The 23,153-nt window shown below is 38.8% G+C and overlaps 1 protein-coding gene and 1 non-coding gene across 2 annotated transcripts; both read left to right on the top strand.

Annotated features, from left to right (window-relative positions):
- Positions 1-1,808: 1,808 nt before the first annotated feature.
- Positions 1,809-1,880, top strand: trnag-ucc. The gene has a single exon. It is a non-coding gene; the product is annotated as a tRNA-Gly (tRNA).
- A 1,491-nt stretch (positions 1,881-3,371) lies between these two features.
- Positions 3,372-22,231, top strand: LOC118798737 (NLR family CARD domain-containing protein 3-like). Its single transcript, XM_036558267.1, is given in 12 exon segments — positions 3,372-3,490; positions 3,659-3,738; positions 3,839-3,955; positions 4,285-4,362; positions 4,727-4,778; positions 6,362-6,566; positions 7,544-9,308; positions 13,644-13,817; positions 16,660-16,833; positions 20,442-20,488; positions 21,525-21,882; positions 21,884-22,231. Coding segments are annotated over 11 exon segments (3,207 nt in total). The 5' UTR covers positions 3,372-3,490; positions 3,659-3,685; the 3' UTR covers positions 22,068-22,231.
- The last annotated feature ends 922 nt before the right edge of the window (positions 22,232-23,153 follow it).

Below are 23,153 nucleotides of genomic sequence, written 5' to 3'. Positions count from 1 at the left end.
CACTATGCGCCTCAGCATCTGTTGACCCCGCTCTGTCATTTTACGTGGCCGACCACTTTGTGGCTGAGTTGCTGTCATTCCCAATCGCTTCCACTTTCTTATAATAACACTGACCGTTGACTGTGGAATATTTAGTAGCGAGGAAATGTCACGACTGGACTGGTTGCACAGGTGGCATCCTATCACGGCACCACGCTGGAATTCACTGAGCTCCTGAGAGCGACCTATTCTTTCACTAATGTTTGTAGAAGCAGTCTGCATGCCTAGGTGCTTTTATACACTTGTGGTCATGAAAGTGATTGGAACACCTGAATTCAATGATTTGGATGGGTGAGTGAATACTTTTGGAAATAAAGTGTATATACAGTTATAAAAATACACGTCATGTCCTTTTTAATAAGATTTTTAAAAAAATGTTCAAATGTTTTTAATATATAGTGTGAAATTTCAGGATGTTTGTGTGCAGTTACAGGTTGTGTTGAAATGACAGTTTAATGCATTGATTGCCAAATTTGAAAGCTTTTATTTAGCCAAATAAGTTCTTTTTATGCAGTGTTTTGTTGTAGTTTGGCTGAATATCACATAATCTGACAGCATATCTGGTTTAGCTGAAGTTTATCAGGTAGAATCGTGCTTGTTTTGTCAGATCAAACAGGTTACTGGTTTAGCCAAACCTGAGTTAAACTGAGACTAACCTGCTTGCTAAGCTAATGACACAGTAACAACCCCAAAAAAGTTAAATCTGTTTAGCTTTACATACATGAAACCACACAAACGTGTTTCATGGGGAAACAAATTTCAAGAAATTCTGAAGAATGTACACTGTGTGATATTTAAATGGAGAGAAAGTTTTCTCAATAGGCCAATCAGAACAGAGTTCATTAATATTAATGAGCTATAAAAGGCACAGTAACAGAGATGCTGGTAAACAAGCATAGACTGATTTTATCACATGAAGTCACATAAACACATATAATGGACAGAACAAAACACAAGCCAAGAGAAGAGAAAGTTACTAATTTATTTCTGATGCTGTAAGTCTCTATCTGACAATCAGCTGAGCTTCAGGACCCACACCAGTGTGTTGGTGGTAAAGCGGTTAGGGTTAGGGTTAGCTGTCATCAAAGCAGCTGACCTGGGTTTGAATCCTACAGCATCTACTGCGGTATGTATTGTATAACTGTATCATTCACTCCTACAGCGTCTACTGCAGCGTGTATTGTATAACTGTATCATTCACTCCTACAGCATCTACTGTGGTATGTATTGTATAACTGTATCATTCACTCCTACAGCGTCTACTGCGGCGTGTATTGTATAACTGTATCATTCACTCCTACAGTGTCTACTGTGGTATGTATTGTATAACTGTATCATTCACTCCTACAGCGTCTACTGCGGCGTGTATTGTATAACTGTATCATTCACTCCTACAGCATCTACTGTGGTATGTATTGTATAACTGTATCATTCACTCCTACAGCGTCTACTGCGGCGTGTATTGTATAACTGTATCATTCACTCCTACAGCGTCTAATGCGCCGTGTATTGTATAGCTGTATCATTCACTCCTACAGCGTGTACTGCAGCGTGTATTGTACAACTATTATTTACTCCTATATCACTGTAACATTACCTGTGGTGTTACTGTGGATCAGTGCAGGATCATTGCAGTACCTGGATCAGCCGCTAGAGGGTCAATGTAGAGACAATGTAGAGTGTGTTTATTCAGAGATAATGGGTTAGTGTGGAATGCAGTAGGTGGTTCCCTCGGGACTGTGAGGCTTTTCTCCTCCAGATGTTCTCCAGCGTTGGTGGTATAGTGGTTAGCATAGCTGCCTTCCAAGCAGTTGACCCGGGTTCGATTCCCGGCCAACGCAGCTCTTTTAAATCTATAACATAAACATCAACAAAAACTCTACACATCTGGCACCTTCCTTGAATAGAGTTCAGTTTATGTCCCATCACGTTTTTAAAAGCAATAAAGTGACTTTTTTTTATTTCTGTAAAATTAAGAGATCTTAACATCAACCTTTAACTTACAAATATAAGCATTAAATGGATAAACACCCTCCAGCATAGAATTAGCTGATTCTGAGGGAAAGTGGGGGAGCAGTGGAAGGTGTGTGTGTTGGGGGGGTGAAATGTTACCTGAATCTTGAAAAAAAAAAAACTTTATTTTGGCATAATCTCAACCTCTGAGCCACTGACCACCAGTGGGGCGTGAAGCACTCTAGTGGTCCATGGGCCTGTGCTCAGGGGGAGGCAGTAGTTCATATTGGGTCAGTATTGTCAGTTTGTACTAAGAACTATAAATACAAAAAGTTCATCTTAATAATGAAGAATTGAGGAATCAAAGTTTTTCAATTCTAATCAATATACAAATTAATAGAGATGCACAAATCAAAATGTCACCACAGTAGTTCAATATAACGCTTTAAGACAACACAGCTGCAGGTGCTCGATGCAGACAGTTAGCCAGAGTTTTCTCTTCTTCTAGCAGCATCAGCGCTGTACTGTCAGCATATTCTGCCTGTTTTAATGTCTAATTCTTCACAGACTCTCATTTACTTCCGTTCTTGCAGCTGGAGCAGCTGTAAAATAAAATAGTGAAGAGATACGTGTGATTTTGGCTCATAGATCAGAACATATGTTTGGCTGCGCATCAGTGACCTGAGTGGTAAAAGGTAAATTGATGAACCAGTCATTAACAAGCAGATATCAAGTAAGGTTTATAATTATTGCTTTGATTGTGACGACACTAATCCAAAAGCCCAATATGTAGAGTGTGGCTTCACTCATTTCAATAAGAGGTTAAAACTATAAAGACTAAAGAGAAACATGATGGACTGCAGCTACAAATGTGAGGAATTCAAGATTCATGATTAAGAGTTTTATTGTTCGGTAAAACAGATGGTTACACTGTATAAAATTCTTTCCATAACATCACAGTCCATGTCTACCTCATACATTTCTATTATTTTTTCTTATTTTACCTTTTTTAAAAATCACTGTAAATGTTATATTTTTTTTAACATTACTGCAAATTTGGGCTTCTGTGATTGAACCAAAATGGAGGATGTGATCTTTTTCAGGCTCTTTTTCAGATTTTGTCAGAAAATGAAAATTGTATTAAAGATTGGTTGTGGGCAGCTATGCTTTATAGTTATAAAGAGGCAGATCATGGGGTGGAAAAAGGTGAGAAACCCTGATACAGACGACAATCACTTCTGGAAGAATCTGCACACTTGCATTTGTGTGGGAAATAGAAACAGTTAGACATCATTAGTCACCGGTGGACTTTCACAAGTGCTGTGATTGGTCCAGTAAAGCATCACTCCACCCTCTTCACCCAGTTAAACACCTTCCAGCACTTCCTCCTGTGGTGGTGAACTAATCTAGTACAAACCGGTTTACAGTGAGAGTGAAACCTTCAGCAGCTTCTGTTTAGTGAAGAGAAGATCATAAACAGAGAGAGAAAAGCTCAGAGGTAATTACTGAAGATCAACACACAGAATTTAGTTTCTGACTTGATGATTAAAGACATTTCAGACAGAGAACATCACTGTGGAACTCAGAGACAGAACTATATTTCAGAGAACAGCTTTCAGATGAAGTTAACATGTAGACTTCACTACTTCTGTGTGTGTGTTTACAGGATTCGGTCTAATCTGAAGGAGGAGCCATGACCTCCAAAATGAGCTTCTCTGAGGAGCAGCACTCACAGAAAGCTGAGAGGTGAGAGAATCATGGGATTTGGGGTAAAGACTGTATGTTCTCATCTACACCAACATGCAGGAACGTTTGTAGATCATGTCTGATATTGGTTGTGTTCTAGACTGGTTCACGGTCAAAGATCTGACTTACCTGAACCCAGCTGTGTGTCCATGAAGAGTGACCGGTTAATGGACAAAGATATGAACTTCAGAGAGGATAACAGTTCATCTGAGCTCAGGTAAGAATGACGTGAAACTGAAGAATGAGATGAAAAAAATGCTCTTTTTTCTCACAGGAGACAAAACAAACAATGAATACACAATATTTTCTGCTTTACTGTATATTTTTATTCTGCAGACTAATTTTAATAACATGGAGTGAATATACACAGTGTATAAAACTGAATATTGAAATGAATGTTGTAACATTATATTAGTATATAAAATTGCATTGTTTGTTTACTTCCCAACCTTTATCTTAATAAACTATGAATTTTTAGTGTTTAAACCTTTGTATATTTGACTGTAACAAAATTTTCCCTGTTTGGTGTGATTTTCCTGTTTCCAGCTATGAGTCCATGAAGAGTGATCAGTCAATGGGTGTTCCACTAACCCTCAGAGAGGAGGACAGATCTACTGATCTGAGGTAAAGACAGTTTTCAGTATGAATGGTGCAGTAAAATGTTCCTCACTTCCAGTCCCACCTGATTAATCTCAGCAGGTGAGAGAGGTGAGTTAGAGCAGGAGAACACTAAACTGTGCAGTGCTGTGACTCTACAGAACCTGGAGTGAAGAACACTGGATTAGGGGATTAATTTAAAGATCTAATACTGAGTGTTCATTTATAAAGTTTCAGCTGCTGCTAACATTCATTATATATATATCTAATATATCTACACAGTGAATGTAACTGAATTTTAAATGAATATGTTGTAACATATGAAAGTGTGTTTATTGAGCTGTTCAGGTTGTTCACAATACACGACTGATAATCTTATGATTTCTAACAGAGTCCAGAAGAACTCAGATATTACCAGGAGAAACATGGAGATCATATTCAAGGTGTGTGTGTGTGTGTGTGTGTGTGAGTGTGTGTGTGGGTGATTGTGCTACATGAATTACATGTATATCATTTGTAGTAAGACCATGAAATATATTTGTAAATTGAGTTTTCAGTCTGTTTGATCAGAGCAGGTTTGTTATTTCAGAAAAAAACAATTATTTACTTTTTTCTTTTGTATCAGTGATTTGGGTGATGTCTTGTTTAACTGGTGGTGATGAGCAGCGATTCTGGGTTTCTCACATAATTTGAGACAATATGAATCATAAATTAACTTCTCACCATAACTGGAGCTCTAAAAGTGTTTTATGCCAAGCACAGAGGTGCAAGTAACGAATTACATTTCCTTTCGTTACTGTAATTGAGTACAGTTTTCCCTGTAACGGTACTTTTTGGAGTAGAATTAAATCAGAGTACTTTTACTCTACTTGAGGTTATTTTTAACGAAATACTTTTACTTCACTACTTTAATCTTCATAACGTTACAGAGTAAAAATGAACGATGAGCGTTTCAGCTCAGAAACCAGTAAGAAGGACGTGCGGTTAAATTTAAAAGATACACCAATCAAAAAACAGCATCTCCGGCAGGAAAAATACTACAGAGATGACCAGTTTAGTGGAGATGGACAGAGGAGAAGTGAACCAGCACACAGGAGGAACTGACCATCCAAACGGTCATCTGTGTCCATTTAACATGACCTAAAGAAAACGGCGTTATTATCGGCGGCCGAACACGAAACCTGCTGAGATCCGCTCTCACAGCTCCACTCCAGCCTGAGGCAGCGTTAGCCGAGCGAGCTGATCCGAGCTGAACAGGTACCGTGTTCACGGGTTTCTTCTGTCTTTATAAAGATTCTGTTTATTAAACTTTAAATCTGCTGCGTTTATTTTATCACAAGTGCCTCTCAGACACTTTAGTGCACAGGTGTCGCCCACAGCCTGCAGTTCATCCGTTTATACAGCCTAGTTTAGCTGCTGTTTGGAGATCAATGGTCGTTTACGGCTGAGAGACAAGAAATCTTGTCTAATACGGTTTTTCATCAACTCTGGACAGAGATTCTGTCACGCTGTCGCTTTTTAAGCTGACTGGCCCGATCTGAGCGAACTGTGATCAGTCTCAGCTCTCAGAACTTTAGCTTTAGTGTTTTTCTGTACAGATTATTTTCAGTGATGTAGCCGAGTAGCTCAGAAATATGTTCAGCGGATGTTGTAACAGTGGAAATACAAAAAAAGTAACTCAGTAACTCAGTACTTAAGAAGTTTTTCAACAAACTACTTATTTACACTTACTTGAGTAATTTACTAATACTTTTACTTGTACTTGAGTAAATTATCACTACAGTAACAGTACTTTTACTTCAGTAGGGATGATTTTCAGTACTCAGTACACCTTTTGTGAAGAATAAACTGCATAAGATGACATTTTATTCTTCTATCATGCTGTTTACTCAATAAAAACAATACCAACAACAACAACAATAATAATAATAAAAATAAAAATATAATATTATAGTTATTATAATAATAATAATATAATAATTGCCTCACTCTGGTAACAGGATCCTGTTTCTGTCTCCTTAATCAGGAGCTGGAGCACAAAGTCATCTCTCTGGTGAAGAATCAGCTGAAGAGGTTTGTGAAGCTGCTGAGTCTGGATTACCCAGCATGCTCTGAGAGAGAGGTGGAGGATGAGGAGAATCAGAGCAGTGTCAGAGAGGGGGCGCTGGAGATCACACTGACCGTCCTGAGGAACATGAACCAGACTGACCTTGCTAACACACTACAGAGCAGTAAGACATCAGGGTCATGTGATTATTCATCATATTCATTCATATTTAAGCAATAGAAAGCTCAAGGTTGTGTGTTATCGCAAAACATCGCGGCTGTGATTTGGTCGCCGTAGATCTTCACAGCCGCGATGTTGTTGGCGATAACACACAACCTCGAGTGTTCTATTGCTTTTATACAATAGCTAAATAAATAAAGTAAGAAATTAATAAAAATGTTTTAATGTATGCAGTTCCTTCTGCCAAATTATAGTTCCTTAACAAGCAGCTTGTTGCTACGTCAAGCTCCGCCCACTCGCTGCACAGCCGCTCCAGCTCCTTACACTAAATTCCCAAACTGTCATCACCACTGAGCAGCGTTTTTTTTTTTGCAGCAGCAGCAGCAGTTTTATGGCTCAGTCCGATTTGGTCAGACTCTGAAGGTGAGGCTACATGTTTGGCCAATGGTATTGGGTTCATTTCTGGCTGCCGACTGAAAAGCTGCTCAGTGGTGATGACAGTTTGGGAATTTAGTGTAGTCTCATCTTTAGAGTCCAAATTGGCTGTCGGTCAAATGTGATCCATTTTGGATCCATCCAAAAAGTATCCATTATCTGTTTGTGGCAAAGTAAGAGGTAAAAACGTTCAAATGTCTTGAGCATCTCCTACAGCTGTCAAAGTCTTGCTTAGCAACGGCATCTTAGCAGAGTGATACAGTGTTTGTGGAAAACCCGTGATGTTATGGTAAAATAATAGCACGATTAGAACGCTTCTCAACCAATCAGCTTGAGTGGCCAGAAGTAAATGTTGTATAATAAGAGTTTAAATGATCAGGACAATGTAATATTAATAGTAAGCATTTCAGAACTGTTAGGTGTTGCTTACTGAGAAGCTTTTTCTGACATTCTGATATTCTGATGTTATTATAATGTGTCATAGTGTGTTAATATTGTTTATATTTCAGTTATGTTGTTATTGTTATTGTTTCCTCTTTTTATCAGAAATGGCTCCCTCTTGTCATCAAAAGCTGAAATCAACACTGAAGGAAAAATTTCAGAAAATTAATGAAGGAATCTCAAATTCTGGAACCTCAACCCTTCTGAATGAAATCTACACAGAGCTCTATGTCACAGAGGGAGGGAGTGGAGAGGTCAATAATGAACATGAGGTCAGACAGATTGAAACAGCATCCAGAAGACCAGCAACACAGGAGAAACCCATCAAATGTAATGGCCTTTTTAAAGATAATTCCATCAGAGCTGTGCTGACTAAAGGAGTTGCTGGAATTGGAAAAACAGTGTCTGTGCAGAAGTTCATTCTGGACTGGGCTGAAGGAAAAGCAAATCAGGACGTCCTCTTCATATTTCCACTTCCTTTGAGAGAGCTGAACTTGATGAAGGAGAAAAATCTCAGTCTGGTGGATCTTCTTCATATTTTTTTCTCAGAAACAAAAGAACTGAAACCAAGAGACTATCATCACTACAAAGTCATGTTCATCTTTGATGGTCTGGATGAGTGTCGACTTCCTCTAGATTTCCAGAACAATGAGAGCTTATTTGATGTAACACAGTCAGCCTCAGTAGATGTGTTGCTGACAAACCTCATCAAGGGGAATCTGCTTCCTTCTGCTCTCTTCTGGATAACTACTCGACCAGCAGCAGCCAATCAGATCCCTCCTGAGTGTGTTGACCAGGTAACAGAGGTACGAGGGTTCAGTGACCCTCAGAAAGAGGAGTACTTCAGGAAGAGGATCAGTGACCAGAGCCTGGCCAATAAAATCATCTCCCACATGAAGTCCTCAAGAAGCCTCTACATCATGTGCCACATCCCAGTCTTCTGCTGGATTGCAGCCACTGTTCTAGAGAGAGTGTTGGGTGAAGCAGAGAGTGGAGAGATCCCCAAGACTCTGACTCAAATGTTCACACACTTCCTGATCTTTCAGATCAAACACAAGGACCAAAAGTACCATGGGAAATGTGACACTGATCCTCAGCAGACTAGAGAGAGTATTCTGGCACTGGGAAAACTGGCTTTCGAACAGCTGGAGAAAGGCAATCTGATCTTCTATGAGGAAGACCTGAGACAGTGTGGCATTGATGTCAGAGAAGTGTCAGTATACTCAGGAGTTTGTACCCAGATCTTCAGAGAGGAGTTTGGGCTGCACCTGGGGAAGGTGTTCAGCTTTGTGCACCTGAGTGTTCAGGAGTTTCTGGCTGCTTTATATGCATTTATGTACTTCATTTCCTACAACAGAAATGTCCTCTTAACAGGTTTATTTGGTTTACTCAGAAAGTCAACAATGTTAGATTTTCACAAATCTGCAGTGAACAAGGCCTTACAGAGTGAGAATGGATGCCTGGACCTTTTCCTCTGCTTCCTTCTGGGTCTCTCACTGGAGTCCAATCAGACTCTCTTACGAGGCCTACTGACACAGACAGGAAGCAGCTCTCACAGCAAAGAGGAAACAGTCCAGTACATCAAGGAGAAGATCAGGGAGAATCCCTCTCCAGAGAAAACAATCAGTCTGTTCCACTGTCTGAATGAACTGAATGATCATTCTCTGGTGCAGGAAGTCCAATCATACCTGAAGAGAGGAGGTTCCAGTGGACTCAGTGGAGCTAAACTCTCTCCTGCTCAGTGGTCAGCTGTGGCGTTTGTGATACTGAATTCAGAGGAGCTGGATGAGTTTGACCTGAGAAAATATGATCCATCAGAGAAATGTCTTCTGAGGCTGCTGCCAGTGGTCAAAGCATCCCGAAAAGCTGTGTGAGTATTTTCACTCATAATTGTTGTCACTGTTTTGTTTTTAATGTAAATCAGGTTTAGTGCAGTCTGCTTTTAGATATTTTGATGATTTCCCTCTCATTACATGACATCTATCTATTACTTTGCAATGTGATTTTATTAAATCACAATCAGTTTTGATGTATTTCTGTAGTTAAAAAACTAAATGCTTAGAAACTAACAGAAAACATTCAGAGGATAAAGTCTGAGTGCTTTGCACTGCTTTTGTCTTTTGTTATTTATGGTAATTGTCAATGGTACTGGTGTTTTTGCTGTAGTAGGTTAGCATGCCAGGCTATAGTGCTGTATGATGGCAGGATGTAGTGAGTAACATTTGTGCATGTGAAATTTTTTTCTGGTAGCTGTAGCTGTCCCTGTATATTTTTTTTCTTGCATGTTTAAAATCTGTTTTCAATCTGTTCCTTCCAGTTTCACTGTCACTTATGTTTTAACCCATTTCTGTGAAATTTCATTGTTCCAGCTTTTCTCGAGCTTTGCTCTCGTATTGGCGGAGCAATCCCCCAATGCTCCTCCATTGTTGGAGGCTATGAACCTCTTTCTATCATGTTGTAATAATTGTAACTCCTTATCTGTTGGTGTTTCCTTACCTATTTCTTGTATTTTGCTTGTTGTGTTTTGTCTATTTGTGGCTGATTGTTGATCATTTCAGCCTGTCCTTTACTTAAAACTTTATCAAACTGAACATCTTATCAGTTATCTATTTAAAGACTTTGATGACGTCGCCTTCAACTCATTAAAGTCTACCGCCAGAGTAGCCAGGATGTGTCAGTGCACACAGAGCCCACACTGACTCACTGATTTAAATGAGAGTTGTCTTTTTCATCAAAAGGCAGAAAAAAGCCAGATTTAAACATTCTACCAGCACCACAAGAGTGCCACTGCAGGACAAAGTTATATTCTGTATGAAAGCTGTAAAATCTTGTGAAGCTTATGTAGTTTCCTTCCAAATGTGGAGTTTGTGGACAAAAGAAAGAGGAAATTCTAGGAATCCCACCCTAATATAAACTAAATGAAAACATACAAGAAAAGAAAAAACACGAATTTACATGATTCCTTCATAGTTGATAATACTTAATGCCATAAAATACAAAGTTTATCAAAATCTAAAACTCCAAAATTAGATTTCAATTGAAATGGCAATTAAAATGGATCAGCATGTGGAATTGAAGCTTTCTACGTGTTACTGGTTCCTATCAATGTGTAAGTAAATTTCTATGCTGCCTTTTTTTTTTTGGATGTATTGGGGGATCTTCTGAGTGAGCGTGCGTATGAGTATAAAACTCACTATTGAAATTCTTATTGATGTGGTAATATTATCAGAGTAATTATGACATTCCACTTAAATTTACTTGAATTTAAAATGGCCCTTTTTATCTCTTTATCTTGTTAGTTCATGTCCCTGGTGTGATTTATCATATATTTGATGAATATAATCATTTATACTTCTAATATCTAGGAGTGGATGTCATGGCAAAAATAATATAAATAATTAAGATTAAGATTAAGTGACCCTTATTAGTCTCACAATGGGGAAATTTCACCTCCGTTTTTAACCCATTCGTGCAGTGAAATACCACATAAACACATACATACTAGTGAACACACACACTAGGGGGCAGTGAGCACACTTGCCCGGAGCCCTATCCGCAGCGCCCAGGGAGCAGTTGGGGGTTAGGTGCCTTGCTCAAGGGCACCTCAGTCACATCCTGTCAGCTCGGGGGATCGCACCGGCAACCTTCCAGTCGCAAGGCTGGTGCCCTAACCTCCATAATATATTAAAATTGTAATAGTCAAAATAGAACATATACTAAAATAACCTTACAATGACAATGACTTGTATTTATTGTTTCGCAAACTGCAATGCACTAAATTCTATTAAATAGGACTAATTATGCTCTCGTATGAAACGTGCAGTTAGTCATTGTTTTTATGTACTGACGATATGTATGATATGCTCAAGAAAGTGTATTGTGAAAGAATTGATCTTGATAACAATAAAATATCATCATATTGCACTCCCCTACTCATAACTTATAGTTTGTTAATGTGATTTCTAATGAATTAATAGTTGTATTTGCATTGATAAATGAGTTAATAGTTGTATTTGCATTAATAAATGGTATCATTGGTATCAGAATTATTAAATAATTGTTTCACAAAAATATCTGTGAAGTTTTTCACAAAAATATCTGTCCTTGATACTCATAGATCCGAAAATATGTAACTTGAAATATTAAGCATTTACTTAGTTGCAAAAAGAAAAACAATAATGATTGAGTGAATTGTCTCTGTCCTGTTAAAACAACTTTCACTTTGTGATAGTCTTTTCTTTAATGCTTAGCTAGTCCTCATGAAATTGATAAAGTATTCTAATTTCCAATATAGTTTGTACATATTAGCATGTTATAATACATACTACAGTACATATTAAATTGTATATATATATATATATATACCCAGATAGCAGGCACATTTGGGCCTAATCTGTGCCACTTTTGGCACTTACGGCTCAGTTACAGCACTGGCAAGTGTTGTGTTGGCCAGACGTGGGCCGAATGTCATGAGCCAGGCTTGACTTCAGTTGTGGCATCTGTTATGTGGGCCATATGTGGGCCAGATGTCATGAGCCAGGCTAGACTTGTATTACAACACTTGTTGCGTGGGCCAGAAACGGGCCAAATGTCATGACCCGGGTTAGACTTGGGTTACGGCACTTGTCGTGTGGGTCCGACATGGGCCAAATGTTGAGTCGGGCTAGAGCTGGGTTATGGCACATGTTGTGTGGGCCAAATGTCATGAGCACAGCTAGACTTGGGTTGTGGCATGTGTTGTGGGCCAGACATGGACCAGATATCCGAGTCTGGCTATACTTGGTGTTAAAGGTGATCGTACTTTTGCTGTCAGGGTACCACCTCACACAGAGGCAATCAGATTGTCCTCTCTGTGAACTTTGAAGTCCCATTTCAAAAATCAGTTTTATACAATGGCTTTCATCTGAGCAGATAGATTCTAGGCCAAATATGGCCCAGTTGAGAATGACATTATTTTAGATGTGCATATTGATTTGATCATTTCAGCTTAATAAATTGAAATAATTGGCAAAAAAGGAGTATTTGTTACAATGTAGAACAGTTCTATTACTAGGTTTTAGGTGGTTTGAGGCAGGATGAGGGTTAGGGGTGTTGTGCTATTAATGCAGGACTGCTAAATTGTTTTGGTGTTTATCTAACTCATCCAAGTGGACCTGTGATAAATTGTCCTGGTCCATATAACATGAACATGTGATCCATTTTTTGGGTCCTGAGCTGGCATCCAGCATGAACAAACTCTGAACTGAATTACTCTGACACTCTTTTGGTACATACCTGACCTGCAACATCCTGACTGGCACCTGACCGACCTTCAACGTTGAAATGTGGTTGAAATAATGTCAGCTGAAGTCAAAGTTAAAAGAGTAAGTTAGTCATCCTAACTTTATTAATGTTAACAATATTAATGTTGGGTCAGACTAATGTTTTGAACAGAAAATATGGGCTACATTTGGGCCAAAAATGTGTTTGGTGAGTAACACTTTCTATTTGTTATTGGTTTATTTGACGTACCAACAGTTTTCACCCAGGCATTTACTTGAACGTAGTCCTATAGCTAATTTGTTAATGTACATTTACTGATGTATTTACAGTGCTTTAGTTATTACTCATTAAGAAAATAGTTAATGATTAAATTGTAAGTAAAAGTGATATTATTAACTTTCATTAACAAATTATAACATAATGATTGAGTTGCTATTTACTGGGGCCCTTTATTAATATATTAAATATTATCAGAATGCATCTTGGCCCTTGCTGCCTCACTACAGAATCAAAATCAGAGTAAATCCAGGTATATTTTAATGAAAGTGTTATCTGCTATATTAATACACATATTAATGCTATATTAACACACTGCACATGTGTACATGATTTTGGTTTTTCAACACTACTGCATTTAACATGTATTTTAAGTTACACCTGACTAAACATCGTTTGCAGTATAACTTGAATCTGTATTACTCAAAATTACTGACGTGATGTGTGCAAAATGTCAGTGAGACCCCAGCAGCTGACCTCATCAGTAATGTGATGAATAATAGGAACTGTGAATCAGTTGTAGTTGTAAATCAACATTGAGTGTGAAAAGAAATCAGGTTACAAACATAGTGTACTTATTTCTAGATGTAAAGATAATGTAACACATTCCATTCTAAATCTCCTGATTTAAACTGTACCATGTGCTTTATGTACTCTGTTTTTACAGACTAGTTGGCTGTAATCTCACAACAGCATCTTGTGAAAAGCTATCATCAGCTCTACAATCAGTGAACTCCTCCCTGAAAGAGCTGGACCTCAGTAACAATGACCTGCAGGATTCAGGAGTGGAGCTGCTGTCTGCTGGACTGAAGAGTTCACACTGTAAACTGGAGACACTCAGGTGAGCTTTCTGTAAATTAGATCAGTAACACTGTGGAACATATATACTTTGTAAATGTTGATTTAAACATTCAAATCAACTTTGAGTGTGAAAAATGAATCAGTCTGAATAAACCTAATTCTCCTGACTGAAACCATAGCATGTGCTCTGTTTACTCTGTTTTTACAGATTAGTTATAGTGTCACAACACTATGTTGTGAAAAACCATCATCAGTTAGTTTTAGGTTAGTACAACTTGTTAACATGATTGTACAATTTAGGACCTGTTACTTCTGCAATTCCTAATTATAATTATTAATTATTTAGTAACAGCTTCAAATGATGTAATTAATGTAATATAATTTGTAAGTAAATACAACTTGCAATGGTATTACCACATCATTACACACTTATTACCAATCTACTATACTACCAATAATTGTGCATATTAATATGGGCAAATTGCAAATCCTCCTTACAAATAATCATACAAGCTCCTTGTGCACTTCAGAGGAATATGGAGATGACAGGTCTAGGTTCAAAACACATGAAAGTCATGCTCTCCTACCACACAATCCCACATTTCATACAAGCCTTCACATCACGACAGCGTGCAACACAGCCAAGTAGCCATGAGAGTCAGACACATCAGCGTGTTCACTTTACTCAAATAGTGTCTGTAGTGGCCAGAATAAAATCAGCTGGCACTGTGGCCTATACAATTTTTAAAAATCGTAACTTTTATCAGGGCATTACTCGAAAACGAAGTCCTCTGTAAATTTATAGCTGGACCACCAACAGGGTAGGGATAGCTACTGAAAAATTAGTAGTTAGCTACTTTGTAGCTACTTTCCCAAAATTTGTAGCTAGCTACAATTTAGCTGCTTTTCCAGAAAAAGTAGTGGCTGTTTTTTAGCTACTTTTGAAAAGTAGTGCACTACTTTTTAGCTACTTTCAAAGCATGATTGTCAGTGTTTGTAAATCTCCACCTGACACATCAAACAAGCCCAACTGACAGTGTGAAAAAGACACTGCATTTAATCATGTGCCAGAAAGAAACATACATTTGAAAAGCTGCAAATATACAAAAAGACCACCAAAAAGTGAGTTTAAGTGTAACCAACAATCAAACTTACACAACCAAAGCATGATATCCAACAAAAATTCAGACTAACTAAAGGCAAAGTCAATCATTCCAGGTTTTTCCTAACAAAAATCAACAAAAATAACCGTGATGTCCTCAGTGATGCTGGTTCTGTTTGGGGTGAGAATCAGGCCTGAATAATCTCTCCACTGCTGCAGAGCTGCTGTGGCTCCACAGCAGAACTAAATTTTTAGGTAAAATAACATAATCCTCCTAACACACAGTTCTAACACAGTTTTCACAATAAATGGTCTTAAACACTGGAGTTACCACATAACTGCTAAGATTAACATGCAGACTGCTAAGTCGTGAAGCTGAAGTCTTCTGTTTTGCCAGCTTCTTGATTGAATTGTCCCATTCCTAAAGTGTCGCAGCATTACATTCTGGTACCTCAGGCACCATTTAAGGAATGGGATAATTCGAACAAGAAGCTGGTGAATGAGAAACTGAGTCAAGCTTCATAAGAAGTCAAACTTTGAGGGACATTTTTACAAGAAACTTTTGTGGAAATGTTTTCTGATTGAGATGTGAGTGAGAAAAGCAGCTATAATTGACCTGAAGGTTAAGCAGAACAAAGTATGTCTGTGTTTTCATTTATATTATTTTTAGTCTGTACTAGCCCATCAGCACATACTCAGACATACTTTATTTTGTAAAAATTGTAAATTAATTTCTTGATTGACAGAAAAGATTATATTAGAGGTGTGCATTTGAAAACTAGAGTAGGGTTATTAAGCAGGGCTAAATAACTAAAAAATAGTATTAAACAGGTGTGTAAATTAACCCAGATAATGTCGTATGTGCCATAATATGTTTATAGCCTCTAAACTGATGGTTGTCCATGTGGTACATAGAAAACAAAGTGGGATTTGTAGACAATTGATCTACAGTATGCCTGATCTTTTGAGTTAGGACAGTATCCACCCCTCCTTGGAGGATGCTGCTCTCATTTATCATAACACAGCACCTATTCTTTTCAGTAGCCATCAGTCTGGGACAGTCAGTCACAGTCACAAACCAGAGCCAAAGCCAGGCAGCAGACAGACTGTCTAAACTGACCGTCTGCTAGCTGCCTTGAGACGTCACATAGGTCCCATTCAGCTGAGACTGTGTCTGTTTCCTGAATCAAATTAAATTTCAGAAAAGTTTGGTCTATTAATCGAGCCAATATCAGATTAGTTAAAAAACTGCAGTAACAGCACCTTCAATCTAAAACTAGGACTGCTTAACAATAGATCTCTTAAATCTAAGGCCAGTGTTGCAAATTAAATAATTACTGATCATGATTTTGATGCTCTATGCCTCACAGAAATGTGGATTATCTAAATAGTTCTTTTCAGTGAAATGCTGGTTTTCTTTTTTCCTTTTCCCGATTTTCAATATTGTAAATTATTGTAAAATCTTATTCTCTGTTCATATTGCTCTTTTTGTGTTATTATTTTGCTATCCAGAGTGGACAAGAGGTGGATGGGTTCCCCTTTTGTATCCTGGTTCCTCTCAAGGTTTCTTCCTCTTGCTCTTAGGGACTTTTTTTCTTGCCACTGTCGACTTGTTGATATATTGTAAAATGTAAATTGTGTGTTATTCCGTCCTGTTCAATATCAGAACGTTGGTGTATGTTTCACATAATTTGGCACTTACTGTGTTTGTTCTGTACTGCAGTTGGTGTATAGCTGTATGTAAATACCATCTGTCCCTCTTTTTCCTTTCTTTCTGCATATTATCTGGTTGTATGATAACAGGTAAAGGCTGTTATTCTCTGGCTTCAGCTTTGAAATCAAACCCTTCCCACCTGAGAGAACTGGATCTCACCTATAATTATCCAGGAGAGTCTGGAGTAGAGCTATTCTCTGACCTACTGGAGGATCCACACTGCACACTGGAGAAACTACAGTGAGTTAAATTTCTGCCTATAAGTATACATATTACACATGTCTGACTGTAATGTTGTACTGTAGATGTGTTGGTTTTCATGGTGAGGTGGTGAATTGTTGTTCTGAACATGGCTGTAAATATTATGAGGACACTGAGTTCCAATGCTCAGTATTTTTGGAAAGGTTTTATGAGATTCATTATGGAAACACTGACAAGACTACACAATCAGCAGTGACTGATTTTCAGCTTCAGTCTTAAGATCAATTAAAAAATATAAACTCTACGCTTCACAAAAAATTAACAATATAAATGTGTGGGAGCTGTTCTCCAGCATCAATGCTAGTCTGACTAACATCCTCCTGTCTCCCTCCACCTGCACTGGGTCTGGGAGGCTTCTCAGGACAGAGCTGGCTCTCTTAATGAGTCTGTCAAGTCTCTTCCTGTCCGCAGTTGAGATGCTGCTACCCCAGCAGACCACTCCATAAAAGATGGCTGATGCCACAATGGTATCAAATGAGGTCTTCAGGAGTGCCCCCGGCACTCCAAATTACCTCAGTCTCCTAAGCAGGTAGAATCTGCTCTGGCCTTTCCTTCAAAGTGCACTAGTGTTTTTTGACCAGTCCAGTCTATTGTTAAGGTGACAACCCAGGTACTTATAAGATTCCACTCTGTCAGTGTCCCTTCACTGGATGTTCACTGCTGGAGGGAGATGACTGCACCTTTGAAAATCCACCACCATCTCTTTGGTCTTCCCCACATTGATTAGGAGGTGGTACATCAGAGACCAGTCCATAAAATCCTTAATCAGTTCTCTGTACTCTCTGTCCTCCTCATCTGTAATGAGTCAGATGATTGCTGAGTCATCAGAGGTTTTCTGTAGATGGCAGTTTGGTGAACTGTACTTTAAGTCTGCAGTGTACAGGGTGAAGAGGAACAGTGCCAGGTTCCCTGTGGGGCCCCTATGCTGCTGAACACCATGTCAGACATACAGTCCCATGCCCTCACATACTGTGGTCGGTTGGTGAGATAGTCCGGAATCCAATGTGATAGGTGGTGATCCACCCCTGTGTTCTCCAGCTTGTCAATCAGGAGTCTAGGCTGTATGGTGTTAAAAGCACCAGAGAAATCAAAGAACATGTTCTCCCAGTGCTCCCAGGCTTCTCCAGGTAAAGAAAGAGCTCTGTGTAACAGGTAGATAACCTGTTGCTGGCTTTTCCTTCCCTGATTTTTCTTCTCAGTTCCCTCTGCTTGTCCACACTGTTCTGCCCACATTGTTATGTCTCCCCAGACCATTTCTTCACTGTGCAGGTGACAGCTGGCTCCCTTTGTACAAGTGGTTTGTACACAGGCAGAAGACACACCAGGTTATGATGTGATCTTCCAAGGGGAGGGAGGAGCAGTCAGTTATACGCCTCCTTGGTGTTGGCCTAAAACAGATCCAGTATTGTATTGCCTCCGGTGTGACAGGTTACATACTGTGACAGGTTACATACTGTGAAGTTCGTCAGAGTGGAGGATGGAGAAACATGGTTAAAGTCCCCAGAGATCACAATGAGGGCCTGTTGGTTTTGTGTCTGCAGCCTGCTCACAGCTGCAGGCAGGGTGTCACAGGCAGCATCAGCGTTAGCAGAGGGGGAACATATGCAGCTAATGCAATAACATGCGAGAATTCCCTTGGTAGGTAGAACGACCTTATGCTAATGGATAACAGTTTAATGTCCTTACAGCAGATTTGCTCCTTAATAGTGATAGACAGTTACACAATGTATTATTCACAAATACTGCCAGCCCTCCTCCTTTCCTCTTACCGCTCTCCAATGTCATGTCCACCTGTATGAGCTGGAAGCCGTCCAAAGTGACGACTGTGTCAGGAGTCTAAGTAAGTTATAGCATTCCATAATCCATGTATTCACAATAGATTCGCACCTTCTTACACAAATCTGAAGCTGGCTTTCTATTCACTGGCTCTTTCTTCAAATTTTCCTGTTACACCTAAATGGTGCAGCAGCCAGCTTCTTGTTCAAATTTTCCCATCACACCTTAAATGATGCACCCTCAGGCACCAGACTGCTGCAACCATTTAAGGTGGAATGGGAAACTTCAAACAAGAAGCTGGTGAATAGGAATCTGACTTCAGCCTTGTCCTTCTTCTTGTGTTTTCCTTTTTTTCATTTTTATATGTAATAAGATAAGAACTCGTCATATCTTACACTTGTATTAACAATTGGATCTTGACCACTCCAACATGGTGGACACATAGACATGTTGCCTCAGATAAAGAACAACAGAGAACATTGCATCTATGTACGTATACTTATTGTTGTACTGAGAGCAGCGTTGCACTGGCATGTCCAACATTTTTACCAATGTCTGTTGTATTACTTTAAAATGATTCACGTGACATGTATTTAGGTTTGTGTTGCTGTGTAAAACTATATAGTTGTTATTTCATATAATTGTTGAATGAAGCTGTACTAGCTTCAAGGATTAAAACTGCTAGTGCTAACTAGCCTAGCAGTGTGATCTGAAGCTAACAAGCCTACCAGTGTGTTCTGAGGCTAAGTAGCATAACAGTGTGATCTGAAGCTGAGTAGCCGAGCAGTATTATCTATATATAACTAGATTGGCAGTATTATCAAAAGGTAACTAACCTATCAGGGTAATCTAACTAGGCCAGCAGGTATATCTATAGATAACTAGCGTAACAGTGTGAGCTGAAGCTAAGTAGCCAAGCAGTATTATCTATATATATAACTAGCCTTACAGTGTGATCTGAGGCTAAGTAGCCTAGCAGTGATATCTATAGATAACTAGCCTAGCAGTGTGAGCTAAAGCTAACTAGCCTAGCAGTATTATCTATAGATAATTAGCTTAACAGTGTGATCCAAAGCTAACAAGACTTGTAGTATTATCTAAATGTACCCAGCCTAACAGTATGATCTGAAGCTCACTGGCCTAGCAGTGTGATCAGAAAGTAACAAGCCTAGCACTATTATCTACAAATATCTAGCCCAATAGTGGGATCTGAAGCTAACTGCAGTATTGTCTATGAATAATTAGACGTATGGTGTGATCTGAGGCTAAATAGCCTAGCAGAGTGATTTAGTGATTTAGAGATAACCAGTGTTCTGTAAACTGGTAATGGAACTAAAGCGCTGAAATATCTAATGTTAGTACACTGTATTAATGTTAAGGTAGTGATTTGGATATGATAATGATAATAATAATAATGATAATAATAATAAGAAGAAGAAGAAGAAGAAGAAGAAAAATAAACAGTCAGTACAGAGAGTCCATATGATATTTGGTCCAAAACTACTACTAATAATAATAATTAGTCTAATGCTAAACAGTGATTTTAGTTTTATCTGGACTGTAAGGTCTGAAGGGTGTTTTATACTGTAATGATCTGTTTTAGTCTTTATTTTAGTTTTATCTGGACTGTAAGGTCTGAAGGGTGTTTTATACTGTAATGATCTGTTTTAGTCTTTATTTTAGTTTTATCTGGACTGTAAGGTCTGAAGGGTGTTTTATACTGTAATGATCTGTTTCATTCTTTATTTTATTTTAGTTTTGATTCTATATGAAGTTTAGTGAATGCATAAATGTGTGTGTTTGTTCTTCAGGGTGGATCATGGAGGGAAGATCAGGATGAAACCACGACTGAAAAAATGTAACTTACACACACAAATCAATACACATACAAACACTATACAAACACACAGTCACAAACAGACAAACATACTATATACCCACACTATACACATAATACACACACACACAGACAGTACATGCAAACATACACTGATCAGGCATAACATTATGACCACCTCCTTGTTTCTACGCTCATTGTCCATTTTATCAGCTCCACTTACTATATAGGTGGACTTTGTAGTTCTACAGTTATAGACTGTAGTCCATCTGTTTCTCTGCATACTTTGTTAGCCCCCTTTTACCCTGTTCTTCAGTGGACAGGACCCCCATGAACCCCCACAGAGCAGATACTATTAGGGTGGTGGATCATTCTCAGCACTGCAGTAACACTGATGTGGTGGTGGTGTGTTAGTGTGTGTTGCGCTGGTCTGAGTGGATCAGACACAGCAGTGCTGCTGGAGTTTTTCAACACCTCAGTGTCACTGCTGGACTGAGAATAGTCCACCAACCAAAAATATCCAGCCAACAGTGTCCTGTGGGCAGCATCCTGTGACCACTGATGAAGGACTAGAGGATGACCAACACAAACTGTGCAGCAGCAGATGAGATAGCGTCTCTGACTTGACATCTACAAGGTGGACTGACAAGGTAGGAGTGTCTAATAGAGTGGACAGTGAGTGGACAGTGTTTAAAAACTCCAGCAGCATGGCTGTGTCTGATCGACTCGTACCAGCACAACACACACTAACACACCACCACAACGTCAGTGTTACTGCAGTGCTGAGAATGATCCACCACCCAAATAGTACCTAGTCTGTAATTGCAGAACTACAAAGTGCACCTATATAGTAAGTGGAGCTGATAAACTGGACAATGAGCGTAGAAACAAGGAGGTGGTCATAGTATTATGCCTGATCAGTGTATATACACACACTCTATATGCAAACACTATAAATACATCACACACATGCTACATGCAAAAATACACACCCACAAGTACACTGATTTGTACTCCCTTGATCTGTGTGTGTGTTTGTGTGTGTGTGTGTGTACAGATGCTGTTGATCTCACTCTGGATCCAAACACAGTGAACAGTCATCTCTCTCTGTCTGAGAGGAACAGAAAGGTGGAGAATGTGGGAGAAGATCAGTCGTATCCAGATCATCCAGACAGATTTGATGGCTGGTATCAGGTTCTGAGTGTGGAGAGTCTGACTGGACGCTGTTACTGGGAGGTTCAGTGGAGCGGAGACGGAGCTGATATATCAGTATCATACAGAGGAATCAGGAGGAAAGGAGACAGTTATGACTGTGGGTTTGGATACAATAATCAGTCATGGAGTCTGAACTGCTATAATAACAGATACTCTGTCAGACACAATAATCAGAGAACAGTCCTACCTGCCCCCCCCCTTGCCTTCTAACAGAGTAGGAGTGTATCTGGACTGGGGGTCCGGCACTCTGTCCTTCTACACCATCTCCCCTAACACAGACACACTGACCCACTTACACACATTCACCACCACATTCACTGAACCGCTCTACGCTGGATTTTATATTTATAAAACCTCCTCAATGAGTCTATGTGAAATAGAATAACCTCTACACACAGAGAGAGAGAGTGAGAGAGAGAGGCAGAGACACAGAGAGAGATGGAGAGCAGGTTGAAAAAAGCTTATCAGTTTATCAATTTGATCTCACACTGAAAATAAGAGAGGAATCAAACCTATTTGTCTTTTAAATAAAAACAGTATAAAAATAACTGTTTTCTCTGTTTTCTCTGTCCAGAAAAAGATTCACTAAACAGAACTCTTATTCCATTATTCTTATTTCTGAGTTTGTTGCTATTTTTCTCAGACAAATTAATTTATCTAAATATCAGAAGGCCATTAGATATTGGATCAATACTTCTTTGTTGTCCAATCCATTGTTTACTTCTCAGCTGAAAACCAAACTGAAAGAGATTCTCAAGCTGAATTTGGAAAGCGGTTAAAATCCACAGACTATGGGGGAAAGTACAGAATATTTTATTGGAGGTTAATGTGTTTTATTTTCATCATATCATAAAACTTTACATAATATAAGATTTTCTGAACTAGAAGATGAAATCAAGACTTTAGAATGTAAACAAATGTCCAGTTTGTCTGAAGTCAGGGCTCGTCTGATTAATACACTAAGAAGAGAGAACAATACACGACCATGACATAAAGCAGAGTTTATTTTACAGCGTATCACGCAGTTCTACTGTGCTGATGGGGAAAGACTCTTACACAAACATAATGAACCCAAAGCTAATATCACTGCAGTTAAGAGTAAAGATGGGCAAGTAGTTACAAACCCACAACTAGTGAATGAGGTTTTTAAGCAGTTTCATTCTGACCTGTACAGCTCTGAGATTAAGGCTGATACCAGACAATGTAGAGAATTCTTACACAGTCTGGACTGACCCTGATTGTCTTTACAACATAGCCCATCTTTAGGTGATTAGTAGTTTCCACTGTGATCAAAGTACATCTCTCATTTATTGTTAAAAAGAGGAAGAACCCAATGGAGTGATTGAGATATAGGATGGTAAATTTAATCTGTACTTAAAAATATACACTAAAATTGTACCTCATGACTAGAGCGGGTTGTAGATAGAGTGATTCATTATGACTGAGCCAGATTCATCAAGGACACTTAGCA

This window comes from Colossoma macropomum, unplaced genomic scaffold (assembly GCF_904425465.1).
Source record: "Colossoma macropomum unplaced genomic scaffold, Colossoma_macropomum, whole genome shotgun sequence".
In the NCBI taxonomy this organism is placed as follows: Eukaryota; Metazoa; Chordata; class Actinopteri; order Characiformes; family Serrasalmidae; genus Colossoma; species Colossoma macropomum.
The sequence above is the reverse complement of the archived record's forward strand: the minus strand, read 5'-3'. Positions and strand labels throughout refer to the sequence as shown.